We start from the raw sequence: 14,779 nt of genomic DNA, 5'->3' as shown, positions 1-14,779 counted from the left end.
TTTTTTTTTAGAATTTCACATCCTACAAACTTATGTTTTTAAACATTTTGTCATTTAAATACATGGTTTTCTGGAATACTTAATTCAATCATGCAATTCAGTGGTCAAATATGCCCGAATAATCAGCGTTCATCAGTTTTTTTTTATTATTATTCCATAAGATTTTAACTGTAACCTACAACAACACTAAATATTGATAAATGTGTTGTAATCAATATAATATACTAGCGCTGGTACGTTAAACTGCTTTACAGGGTACTACTTTCCCGCGTCTCGTATCACTCCGCGTAATTCATTCAAATAGGAAAATGGCGCCAAACGGTCCTGTTAAAATCCCCTCAGAGGACATTTGTTTTACTTTTATGGTGAAAATAAGACTTCTGACTGAAATTTTTATTTAAAAAATAAAACCCGCCATGGTGCCCACACAAACACACGTGTGTTTTCAACTGAAGACTTGGTTAACTGTCAAATAATGAGGAGAAATGTTGGAGCTTCAGAATCCCAGGTAAGATTTTGATTCATTCTCTGCCACCGTGCAGTAAATAACATCACTATTAACAAAGTGGTGAATGATTATAGCAGCCTTGGCATTTTCTTGTACTTGTAAGAGATGTACAGTGTTTAATATCAGGCAATATCTTGCGTACCGACGGGCGCTTTCAAATAATACAGTTTAACTGATCTCTGGTCAGTTTCATAATTTAGTTTTAGCTTTACTTACCAGCAGGTGTGTAGCTAAAGCTGTTTAGTTAATTGTCTGGTTAACCAAGCCCTTGTTTAAAAATAAATAAATAAAATATAAACATCCATGTCATATTCAATATTTTACATATGAACACTGGTTTTGTAAAGGCGTCTTTATATTGTTGCATTTACGTCGTTTTAGGTTTCATTCCCTCATAAATAGATGTCCATGGTGTTTTATACTATTATTTTTGAAATCTAGTTTTGTTATTATTCAATTCTTGGTTTAGTTCCTGTCTTTATGGTTACTCTAGTTTGTCTCTATAGCAACTAATAATTCACACCTGTTCCTTGTTCCCTTGATTTAATCGCCAGAGTTTCTTATTTGTGTGTGTGTGTGTGTGTGTGTGTGTGTGTGTGTGTGTGTGTGTGTGTGTGTGTGTGTGTGTGTTGGATCCACTTCCTGGATACCACTAATGTAATGACATTCAGACATTTAACTGTGACTTCAGTGACGTATTTTCATGTTTTATACTGAAATGTATTTATTATGTTTTCTCAGCTCATGAAGCGTCAGGGAAAGACTCGTGTGGAATGACTGTGGAACTATGGGAAAGTTTATTACCCTTCGGGGAGTTTGGTGTCGTCTTCTGGCCCGTGAGCTCAGGGACCACTGCAGCCCGACACATACGAAACAAAAACAAAACAAAAACAAAAGTAATGTACAGAAATACAAACGCACACGAGCACATTCCAGGAGATGCAGTTATCATGAGACTCCAGAACACACTTTGGAGAGATAATGCATCCCGTATACAGTGGGAAATCAAGCGTCTGCTGACCGGGCAGGAAACCAAAAGAAGCGTAAAGATGGCAGAAAATAAAATAAAGTGAGAGAAATGCATTTGTCAAACCCAAAACATTTCAAGTCGGGCTTATTCTTTAGGATAAACAACCATCTGTCAAAGAGTTAGAGTTCATAAAACATCGCGTTTCTAGATCTATATTTTCGTAAACGCCGTTTTTAAACAACTTCCCAAAAGATGCCGAAAGTTTCCTTTTCTGAATTTTGGTTTGGTCTTCAATGTAGTATATTATCTGTTAGCCTAGCAGCAAAAAATCTAATTTAGTGTACTAGTAATTTAGGGTATCATGTACTTAGATAGATAGATAGATAGATAGATAGATAGATAGATAGATAGATAGATAGATAGATAGATAGATAGATAGATAGATAGATAGATAGATAGATAGATAAATAGATAGATAGATAGATAGATAGATAGATAGATAGATAGATCGGCGCTCCGCTTGAGAGGATTCCCAACCACATTAGTTTCCAAGCAAAATGGAGGAGAGGTTGATCATTGCGGTGGCGGCGGGTTTGATAAGAAGGCGCGCAACACTATTTATAGGCAACGTTTTCGCTCTAGAACGTTTGTTTTTCAGCGCGAATTTGACAACACAGATTTGCCCAATTTCATTAAAGGTGCAGTAAGCGATTTCCGAGAAACGCTGTGGACCGAGCACTGAAACACCTCAGCCAATCAGCAGTATTGCGTAGTGTGCCTGTGAATTTGGGGGCGGTGCTATAAAGATAGGGGTGTGGTCTTTTGGCTAGGGGCGTGTTTGTTTTGGTGATTACAAATATCAACAGTGTTTCTCAGAAATCGCTTACTGCACCTTTAATGCTGCACTTCACCCAGGACCGTTATTGCACACAAATTAAAGTGAATGTTAATTAAAGACCACGGCTAGCAAACGTCGAAATTTGACTAGTTTGTGTTGATATTAGACTAGCACTTAACCATGAACACAAAAGCCACACCAAACAAATGGCTTTTAATTGGTTTATTTTGTTAGCAAACATGTAACTATAATTAAGTTCTTTTCATCGATCTTTTTTTTTTTTTTTCACATTTAAATGATTTCTTGAGGTTAGCTTATACGGTTATACCCTACTTGTGGTCAGTCTGCACAAATGCCGATCAACACGATTGTTTGCTTTGGCCGCTTTAAATAAAGTTGAAAAAAAGCATGTCCACGAATATTTCTACAGCGTGAATTTTGACGCTGTCGCCGTCGGCGATGTGAACGCACAGTAACACGTGTCCTAACTACACGCGACGTGATAAAGATTCCAGCAACTACGAGATGCGACAAATCAATCAAAAACCACAGCCAATCAGAACAGCATGTGGGCGGAGCTCTCGCGGCGAGTGCACGGCACCAGAGATTAATATTGACGGCACTCGCAAGGAAATGGATAATAATCGCAAATATTACGGCATTTAAACATTACTATTACATACTGAGTCACTAAAACAATCTTTGTCATAGAATATACTTGTTTGTTCACAGTTTGAACGTTTAATTTGAGGATCTGAGGTGAATTATCCATTGTTGCTATCAGTACGACTACGTTACAAAGCTGAGCACTACATGATATTCAAAGACACATGACACGCTTTTAACATTAACCCTCTGGGGCTCTTCGGCCATTTCTGACCTGAATTTTTTTAAATAAAATTGTTTTTAAATCGTAGCTTCATCAGAATGGTCTGAAACTTGGTGACTTTATTGGTACTTGGTATATGAACACCCCAAAAAATTGGGGACAAGATTTGAAAAGTCTAAGTGGTCGTAAAAAAAAAAGTCACACTCAGGACCTTCGGGTCAAAAATGACCCACATAGGAAATGAATGAGAAATTGGCTAAAATATGAAAATACAGATTTTTTTTGTGCATACAATCTACAAATCAGCCAAGAGGCAGAAAAAAAGACTCAACAGTGAAGGGGTGAATCTCTAAAAACAGACCAAAAAAAAACACACACAATTAGCCTTTGGAATGGCACGCAGTTTTTTTGTTGTTGTCTGTTTTGCACTCTTGATGTTTTAGAGATTCACTCCTTCACTGTTGAGTCTTTTTTTCTGCATCCTGGCTGATTTGTAGATTGTATGCACAAAAAAACTAATTTCCCATTCATTTCCTATGGGGGTCATTTTTGACCCGAAGGTCCTGAGTGTGACTATTATTTTAATGACCACTTAGACTTTTCAAATCCTGTCCCCAATTGTTTTGGGTGTTCATATACCAAGTACCAATAAAGTCACCAAGTTTCGGACCATTCCGATGAAGCTACGATTTTATATATATATATTTATAACTATAGTGGTAAAAATGTGCTATTGCGTGATAAAAAAAACTCAATGTGTCCACCGGATGGCACTGATCTCATTAAAAAAATTGCTTTCATGAGGCCTAGGCTTGACTCTAAAATGAAATACAGCTTTAATAAAAAATTAAATAAAAATTATATATATATACAAATAAATTTTTTATTATATTAAATGGGAAAAAATGGGTCATAATTATTGCATAAATATTCATTATAAATCATAAAATTCTCTCAACACCAAAAAAGAAAAGAAAAAATATTATTGAACAAAAATATATTTAATTGATTTTACTCAAATCTTTTTTATCTTAATCCCGCCCTCTGGGTCATTTTTGAGCCGAAGGTCCTGAGTGTGACCCATAGATGAAGAACCCCAGAGGGTTAAATGAAGCGCACAAACATTCCTGAGATTATCATGGCCATGTTTTGTGTTGTTGTTCCAGAAATAGAAACCGTTTCTCAAATATAATCGTCGCGTGTAGTTAGGACACGCGCTGTAACGCAGTGATTACTCTTCGCTTTACAAAGTAAAGTAATGAATTTTTCTGATGTAACTGCATTAAATACTGTATAGACGATAGAACAATTCTATATAAAAGTGGATTTAACGTTTAATTTCACATAATTTAATTAAATACGTTGCTTAGATCAAGAATAATTTATGCACATTTTATTCGGTTCGTTTGAAAGAATTAAAAGAGCCGTTTCATGTCTATCCTAGGATTTAGAAAGTAATCCGATACTAATTGGTACGTTACGCTATTAATTAATAATGTTTTAAGAGTAACTTACCCAACGAGGCGGTGTAAAATGTGTTCAATAAATAAAAAATTTAACTAAATTAATTAATTGTGCATATAAATTGCGCACAGTATAAATTGTATGTTTATACGTTAGCCTTGCGTTTTAAAGATTGAAAACCGCCAGACATTTGAGTTTGAGATGCGCGACCTACACAAAATGAGAACTTAAACTTGTGACAGAGGGTTGTGGAGTGTGTGCTGTCCAGGTGAACTGTGTGTGTTAGTGTGTGTGATGATGATGAGGAGCAGGAAGGGGAGGAGTTCTGGCGGGGTGGGCGTGTCTGTCCTCGCTGTTGGTCACGGGTGTGGGAGGGGCTAATAGTCTAAGAGGGAGGAGTCTGTGGGTCGGTTGGGTCGAGTAGGTGATGCCGGGGGTCGTCGGCTGCCATGGGAACACAGAGAGAAGATGGATGAGTAACACACACACACACACACTCACACAGAAAATATTTAGTCGGTGACACTGTCAAAATTAAAAATTTGAATACGTTTGTAATCGTATAATACAATAAATTACTGAAAGCTTCATCATGGGTTTGTTTAAATAAAAAAGCGAAATAGCATTTTTGACATTAAACAAATAAATGTCGTTTTCTCTGTATATAATGAGCTTGGACATTTAAAAGCTAAACTGATAAATTACAATTTTACTAAACTAGATATCAATTTTAGATTTTTTTGAACATCTTATTATATTCTAAACTAAACAATCCAGATGACTAAAATATGATTCAAACTAAATGGTATTTTAGTCAAAATTTGCTGTCAAAATGATCACCGATATAACTTATTATTATTATTATTAGGGCTGTCAAAAGATTAATCGCGATTAATCGCATCCAAAATAAAAGTTTGTGTTAACATAATATATTTGTGTGTACTCTGTATAATAATTATTATGTATATATAAATACAAACCCATTCATGTATATATTTAAGAAATATTTGCATGTATGTTCATTTATATAATTTATATTATATATAAATATTTTATATATAAATATTTCTTAAATATATACATGCTTGTGTGTGTGTTTTTATATATAAATAATAATTATACACAGTACACACACACATATTATGTACACAAACTTTTATTTTGGATGAGATTAATCGCGATTAATCTTTTGACAGCCCTAATTATTATTATTATTATTATTATTATTTCTATTAACCTGTTAATATGAATGATATTAAGGTTTGAACATGCAGACACAAGACATAACATGTCTTTCTTTATCTTAAATTGAAATAAAACCACTTATAAACAAACAAGAACATGGTCTTCTTTAATTAATGAACGATATATGCATTCTTTATTACTCGCATACAACCTTCTTCATTTAAAACATCATTCAGCCATGACCGAATGAGATGCCGTGAAGAGACAAAACAACACTCGACCTTTGACCCCACTGTCCGCTTTCCCCCTAAAGGTCACATGTGTAGCGTTTGAGTGGCTGCTTTAGTGAGAGGGATCATAAATAATGATGGTAAAATCAAAATAGAAGAAGTGCAGAAGGAAAGGTTTGCACGTTACAGAATCTGAGGCCAGAAATCACCAATCAGCATACGAGATGCAAATGAGTCGAAGCTGGGGAAGGATTTGATTGGCTGTTTGGTCTGAGATCTCAGAGATTCTGTCCTTCACAGAGAGCGGTTTATCCGCGGGACCGTCTCTAAAGAGTTCGTTCTGGTTCCTGTCCATTATTGCATCTGCTCCTGAGGATTCACCAAACATTCAATATTCCCAAAAATACTTCTTAAGAATGTTTAGCCTTGAACAATAGCTGCAAATAATACATAATACGACCACTAGGGATGTGCACAATGTTCAGTCATGATTATATCGTGATTCATATCAGTCTATGAACTGCTTTGGATAAAAGACGTGACTTTTTGCTGGATTCAAAATTTTTGTTATTGTTATCATGTGCGCATTTGAAAATAACGTGCACGCTTTTTCAGATAACAGACATCTTTTATTTTATATTTAAAGTGCCCCAATTATTCTATTTTAAAGGTTAATTTGTCTCTTATAGTGCGTTCAAACAAAATGCGACTATTAGCGTTATTAATTTATTTATTGTTGTTATATGTGCATACAGGACACATTCACTCTAGCGATGAAAATAATGTGCACGCTTTTTCAGATAACAGACATCTTTTATTTTATATTTAAAGTGCCCCAATTATTCTATTTTAAAGGTTAATTTGTCTCTTACAATGGATTTACATGATTCAAAGGCAGTGGTGTAAAGTAACGAATTATGAATACTCTCGTTACTGTAATTGAGTAGTTTTTCTCAGGAGTTGTACTTTATTAAGTAGTTTAAAATTAGTGTACTTTAACTTTTACTTGAGGTCATTTTTAGGGCGTTTTCACACCTGAAAGTCCGCACCAAGGTCCGAACCGAAGTTCATGTTTTGATACATTTTATACATTCGGTTAGTTTTGTTTAGTTTTCACATTGCAATTATGCGAGCGAACTAAAGAGCTTTACATGACACACTTGCGTCCACTCGTCTTCATCTATGTGGGCGGCATCTGGACATTGATTGGTTTGTAAACGGATGTGCGTCTTTGACAAGAGTGAATGAACGGACGCATATCGTTGCCACTATTGAACAGTGCGCATTGCTGGACTATTCTTTTTGATACGTTTAAAAGTGGACATTTCAAGCTTTATATTCACATATTTCTCATGTGTGTGAGGCTGAGTTTGGGTTTATTTGAGACGCGCTCCAGTTCACGTGTAAAGCATGTGATCGCTCCCGCAATTATTGTCTGCTATAGACTATTTACTTCTTATTTATTAAATCCAGGCAATTATCTGATTAAACGCTTATTAAAATTAAGATACAATTTAAACAAAAATAAATTAACATTAAAGAAAGGCTTTCTAAGCAAAATCATTCAACATTTCTTTCAAAATCATTTCTGGCCTTCTGTCTTCTGACATATTGCGCATCTTTTCACTTTTCATAATCAATATAGCCGAGATGAAATTTAAAAATAACATTATAATATTTAAACATAAACAGGAACTTCCTGTAAATGCTCTGAAAGTACGAACCATACAGAAAATGCTTTCACACTAGAAACGAACCGATTATTTTTAGGATATTTAACTTTACATTACAGTTGTAGTCGACTAGCGCTGACTTTGAATGTTTGACTGAATTGTTTGCTTTATTTCATGTATAGCTTATTATACCTTTTACTTATACTTTTGTATTAATGATCAAACATAAACTTGCATTTAAAAAAAGAGACTGGGTTGTGTTTCATGTCATTTAATGTTATCACAGTGATAATCATATGCACACTTGTCTGAACCAGATATTAATATATGATTAATATAAACCAGATTTTCTTCTCATTGTTGTCATTACTAGAGCAAGCTCCTGATTGGTTAACGCGGCGCGAATATTCGCCAAAGTTCAGATTTTTCAACTCGGACGATTCGCGCGAATCACGCGTCGAACGCTCAATTCGCTCAATTCACGGTGTGTCATTCGCGCGAATCGCACCGCAGAATGTCTATTCGCGTCTTTACATTGACTTAACATGTAAATCACTCGAGCGAATTGCGTCATTGCGTCATCAAAGGTCAAAACACATCTATGGATGCTTGTTTCCGGCACAGAATAAAACATTTTAAAAGATAATCGTGACTTTTTATCTCACAATTGCGTAGGGCTGGGTATCGCTCAAATATTTCCGATACGATACCTTGACTTCGATACCGGTTCCTGAACGATACTTTTTCCGATACCAAATGTATTTTTCTGTTTTAACAAGATTACATTACCTCAACAAAACCTTTGATTTTATTTTTTCAGTATTTTGACTTTTTTACCGACTCAAAGACTCGTGCACTGGGGGCGGAGTATACGCCTCGCGCTCAAGCACACATAAAGCGCCGCAGAGCACTGGTAAACGTAGCCTAATGTGAAACGTTAATTGTAATTGTTTATTAATAAACGAGTGTTTTCTGAGTCCGTGTTGGGCTGCAAAGATGAAGTTGACGATGCCAACTCAGTAGTGAACGCGTTCAAAAAAGTTTAGTAAAAGAAAGTTTAATGATCATAATGCAAGGCAAGTGTTCGCATGTATGTGATCGGCTGTGGGGGTGTTGCAACGTCTAGGTGATATCATCAAACGGATCCGCAGATTTGTAGCATTTCACCTCAGCATTACAAACATCTCGCTCCTTTGTAACATCGCACAAGGCCAATAAGAGGGTGACATCTAGTGGAGAAGACTAGTAATTAGAGTTATGTTAATCATTTGTTCAATGTTTGCAGAAATAAATATGGACAAAAAATCGATTCGTGGCCTTTGAGAATCGATTTTGATTCACCACATTTTGAAAAACGATTAATGCCGATTTTAACGATTTTGCCCAGCCCTAGTATCGAACAACGAGACCTTTTACGATATTCGGTAGTATCGAGGCAATTCGGTCTGTACCTAAAAAGTAGCAAACTTGATACCCAGCCATACAAAATATATTTTTCCTTAGAATTTACTTTTTTCCCAAGATCGCAGGTTTATATCTCACAATTCTGACGACTTTTCTCAGAATGCTGAAAAAAAGTCAAATTCTGAGGGGAAAAAAAGACTGATTTGTAGGTTTATATCACGCAATTGTGAGAAAAATTGCGAGATAAAAAGTCACAATTACCTTACATTTTTTATTCTATGGTGGAAACAAGCTTCCAAACACATCACCTAATTTCTCAGAGTCTGAAAACGATTTATCGCTAACTCCTCCTTTCCGAGAGCCTGCTCTGCTCTGATTGGTCAGACGGCCCAGGTTGTTGTTATTGTTTGGCGTTTACTAGGGCTGAGTATTGACACAAATTTCACAATTCGATTCGATTTCGATTCACAAGCTTTCGATTTTCGATTCAATTTAATTCAATTCAATTTAATTTAATACTTTAGATATATATCAGGTATAATACATGGCCAATTTTCTCAAGGAAAACAAATCTCTGAAGTATGTTTAAACTATGGGAGTCAGTTGTACTACATTAGCCTACTAATATTGATACTGATTTGTATACAAACACTTAAATGACACTAAATTATGTGTTTTTATAAAATAAAGTTATAATATTAACTTTACAATTACATAATCATATTTATACTCCAATTAGTTTTTTGAAATATAAACATTTGGCTGTCATAAAAACTTGCCAGATTTATTCATAGGCTACATGCATGCATTAAATTGAAGAACATTAAAAATGACAATGAATATGTAATGTGGTGCATATAATTATCAAAATGCTCCTCTTTAGATTTATTTTTTCTAGCTTATTAAAGCTTACTAACGAGTTTATGGACACAGGATATGTTTTTTCTGGGGTAAATGTGACGTTACATTGTTTACTTATTAGCCGCTTTACTGACGTCTTTCTGCGGTTGAAACTTGATCCGTGATACGGATTTCAGTAAGTTATCCTGTATCTTTTAACACACTTTCAGAAGCTTATTCATGTTTACTTCGCGCTGTAACTGGTATTAATACGGAAGAGAAGATCCGTTCATGTTTTCTCCGCACTGCTGGTTCTCTTGAGCTGATCTCGCGCCACAGCGCCAAAGCGGTATTTATGCTTTTGAATTTCGTAAAAAAATAGACGTCATTTGAAATCTGAGACTTTGTTTTATATCAATAGTAATAAAGCACAAAGATTATAGCGATTTATCGGATGGGAGGTGCGCTACAATGTTTATTTAATTCATTAACTGAAAACAGGATGACTAATCGATTCTTGGGATTTAAGAATCGATATTGTTCGAGATTAAAATCGAGAAATCGATATTTTTTTACCCAGCCCTAGCGTTTACGCTCCTCGTTTACTTTGAACGGGTGTTCAAATGCGTTGCCGAACTAAATTGTGGGTTCCGTCGCGTCATGTCACTGGTGTTGTTCGCGGCAGAAGTTGAAATATTTTCATCTTTTTAAGCGCCAACACAGGCGTCAGCCAATCAGATCGCCTATCCAAATACCCTAGTGCAGATGCTAGCCAATTGCGTTCATGCAACACTGGAAAAGTAATGTGATTGGCTGTTGTCAATATGACGGTCAGCTTCAGACGAGCCCTCCGAATGGGTGACATCATGCGTTGAGGGCGGGGCAAAGCAGACACTGTTCACCGCCAGCCAATGGGCTGGCATTAGGGATCGACCGATATGGATTTTTTAGTGCCGATAACGATTTTTTTCATCATCAGCCTTAGCCGATGAGCGATACAGGCTGCCGATTTTCTTGAGCCGATATTTGGAGCCGATACTGCTTTTGCTCCCTCAATTTACATCATAAAAATGACACAATGATCATAATTTAAAATTTACAATTTAAAAAAGGAACATTTATTGAACAAAAAAAAACAATATTTAACAAATAGTAAAAACAGGTGAGGTAGAACAAGAAAAAAAAAGAGTTCAGTGGTGAAAATAAATATTTAAGCATAAATAAAATAATGACACTATTGCACACAGTATCAACAAGCGAGCAGCATAATAAAGTGCACACTGACTGCACTATACTTCATTTTAAAACTATTTACAACCTAGTCATTTAATGGTTACACTCTAAAAAATGCTGGGTTAAAAATAACCCAAGTTGGGTTGAATATGGACTATATTTGGTTGTTTTGACCCAGCGGTTGGGTTAAATGTTCGCTTAAAACAACCCAATTGATGGGTTAGTCCATTTTCAACCCAACTTGGGTTATTTTTAACCCAGTATTTTTTAGAGTGTAGGTGCACTTCACTTAATCTCTTGTGGAAACACCAGCGGTAATTCAGGAAAAAATCTCCCAATGCTCCACGTGAAACTTCAGTCTTTCCACCTTTTACCATCGTGTCAATTCTCAATTGATTTTGATTAATATGAGGGAGGGAGAGCGAGACAGTTTGAAGACTGTGAGAGCTGCCCTGTGGACGCCTGTCTGTAAATAATGCAGGGAAAAAAATATCGGCGAAGGCAGCAGCCTTATATCGGCCGCTACACGTATAAATCACAAATATCGGCGAACGCAGCAGCCTTGTATCGGCCGCTACACGTAAAAATCGCAAATATCGGCGAAGGCAGCAGCCTTGTATCGGCCGCTACACGTAAAAATCACAAATATCGGCGAACGCAGCAGCCTTGTATCGGCCGCTACACGTAAAAATCACAAATATCGGCGAACGCAGCAGCCTTATATCGGCCGCTACACGTAAAAATCGCAAATATCGGCGAAGGCAGCAGCCTTGTATCGGCCGCTACACGTATAAATCACAAATATCGGCGAACGCAGCAGCCTTGTATCGGCCGCTACACGTAAAAATCACAAATATCGGCGAACGCAGCAGCCTTGTATCGGCCGCTACACGTAAAAATCGCAAATATCGGCGAACGCAGCAGCCTTGTATCGGCCGCTACACGTAAAAATCACAAATATCGCCGAACGCAGCAGCCTTGTATCGGCCGCTACACGTAAAAATCACAAATATCGGCGAACGCAGCAGCCTTGTATCGGCCGCTACACGTAAAAATCACAAATATCGGCGAACGCAGCAGCCTTGTATCGGCCGCTACACGTAAAAATCACAAATATCGCCGAACGCAGCAGCCTTGTATCGGCCGCTACACGTAAAAATCACAAATATCGCCGAACGCAGCAGCCTTGTATCGGCCGCTACACGTAAAAATCGCAAATATCGGCAAACGCAGCAGCCTTGTATCGGCCGCTACACGTATAAAAATCTCAAATATCGGCGAACGCAGCAGCCTTGTATCGGCTGCTACACGTAAAAATCTCAAATATCGGCGAACGCAGCAGCCTTGTATCGGCCGCTACACGTAAAAATCTCAAATATCGGCCGGCCTATACACGTAAAAATCGCAAATATCGGCCGATACACATAAAAACCTCAAATATCGGCCGATACACGTAAAAATCGCAAATATTGGCCGGCCGATATATCGGTCTAACACTAGCTGGCATTATGCAAATTAGTAACAGGAAGTGAGATCTTTTACATTACACACTGGGTGAAAGGGAATATTTGAAAACGCACAACAGGGGCTAAGAAAATATTTGATTTATGAACATTCTTAAGAAGATTTTGGTGAATCCTAACACAGAGTGTCCGAATGCTTCTGTAGTAGCGGTGCGAGTTATTTTCGAGTGTGTGTGTGTGTGTGTGTGTGTGTGTGTGTGTGTGTGTGTGTGTGTTGAAGGGTCTCAGAGACAGTCGGCCATGCAGGAGAGATGGGGAATGGCGAGAGAACCACAGACGTACCAGAAGCGTTAGTCCTCATTGGTCACTGATTGTAATTCTGTGAAAAATAATCAATATCAGCAGTAGGGATTGAGCCAGAGCGACGGGGAGGAGGAAGAGAAGGATGTGCAAGACACACAGTTAACATGGAGGAGACACAGAAACATGAAGACTTCTCCAATCCAAGCTAACCAGAGACTGACGTCCAAAACCTCCACGCTGAGCAGCTCCTTCGACAATTATGAATTTAAACGATGGTTAAAACTGGATTTTGGAGACCATCTCGGGCAGAGGTTTTGCAGTTCAGCGTGCAAATCATTTATTAGTGTTACTTTAATTAGGGTCAGAATGAAAGGTGTGTGTGTGTGTTGCTGTCAGGAAGCAAGCGATTGTGTTAGAACGATTCAAATCACACGCAACAGAGGACAAACTTCAGCAATGGACATAAAGAAAAACAGAAGAAAGAGAACAGAACCATCCCTCATGAGCTTCCTGTGGACGGTTAGTGAAGCGTGTGTGTGTGAGCTGTGATCGAGACATTCATAGATGAGATGCTGACTGTTAGTGCTGGGTGATATAGACGTTAAAGCATTAAAAAGCCTGGAACAATATGTAAAACACAGGGTTTTTTGTCATCCACTTGCATATAAACTACCACTCAAAAGTTTGGGGATGGTAAGATTTTAGTTTGTTTAACCTCATCCTTCCCACGGGTCATTTTGACCCAAAACTAGTGCTGGGCTAGCCTGGCGTGGCCATACTCAACTCTAGTCAGAATATGAGTCTGGTACCGCTCCATTGAGCTTTGATTATGGGGCGTGTTTCAACCGAGCCAGGAAAGACCTCAATTGGATAGACCCACAACCAATCAGAGCAACGGAGCGACGCGTAACGTTAGTTGTCAAATGTCAACAGAACTCAACTGCACTGTTACCAAGTCCGTGTTTTTCTCCATGTCCGCGGGTTGAAGCGACCCCAATTATGTGATTATATAAACCCAGGAATGCGAATTTTAGCAGGCAACCTTGCCAAAATAACATATTTTGCCAACCAAACGCCATTTTTTTCCGGAGAATCCCCCGGAAGTTATAGTTTTGGGCTATAGTTTTGAGTAGCAATTGTGCGCGACATTGCAAAAACACTTGGAAACCCTGTCTGCACGCACGCTGGATTAAGTAACGTTACAAGAAAAAGATGAGTGTGAACGATCTTTGGCAGTAATAAAATAATTTAAGGATACACAGAGTACTTACCAACACGATCATCGTTTCTGAGAGAACTAGTGAAGGTGAACGCATATACGAACAAGTTCTCCGTTTAGGATAAGAGCAAATTCAACCCAAGAGCCTTCGATGACGTGGATGATTACGTTACTGTTGATCATCTGTCCATCATCGTCTAAAGCCCGCCCTGATGATTTCATTGGTCCGAACAGTTTCTGTTCGGGCATCATTACTCCTCTATGGAGCGAGTCCAGACCGAATTGCCCGAGCAAAAAAAATTGTGGGCGGGGCTAAATTCGGCTGGCATCCAGGCTAGTGCTGGGCGGTATGACCAAAAATTTATATCACGGTATTTTTCAAAATTATATCGGTTTCGCGGTATATGACGGTATTTTTTTTCCCCCTATGCATGACCAGGTGTTAACTGCATTTTCTACTAATTGAGAGAGGAAATACTGCAGTAGATTGACTAGAATATGCCCTATTTTACTGTCACGAGTGAATATTGTAGAATAATTCCACAAGAGAATTAATAGGCCTACAGGTTTACAAAGCCCCACAAAATGATGCAACAACCAATAAAACACATGCAACACAC

The 14,779-nt window shown here is 37.6% G+C and overlaps 1 protein-coding gene across 1 annotated transcript in view; it reads right to left on the bottom strand.

Moving 5' to 3' along the window:
• LOC307124787 (dynamin-1-like) overlaps positions 1 to 14,779 on the bottom strand; it is a gene marked incomplete at its 5' end in the record, with an annotated part of 34,569 nt that overhangs the window by 4,537 nt on the left and 15,253 nt on the right. Inside the window, one exon of the mRNA XM_079814234.1 lies at positions 1,313 to 1,360. Coding sequence (XP_079670360.1) covers positions 1,351 to 1,360 — 10 coding nt within the window. The 3' untranslated portion in view covers positions 1,313 to 1,350. The remainder of the gene's footprint in view (positions 1 to 1,312; positions 1,361 to 14,779) is intronic.

This window comes from Gobio gobio, assembly GCF_949357685.1.
Source record: "Gobio gobio genome assembly, chromosome: 4".
In the NCBI taxonomy this organism is placed as follows: domain Eukaryota; kingdom Metazoa; phylum Chordata; class Actinopteri; order Cypriniformes; family Gobionidae; genus Gobio; species Gobio gobio.
The sequence above is the reverse complement of the archived record's forward strand: the minus strand, read 5'-3'. Positions and strand labels throughout refer to the sequence as shown.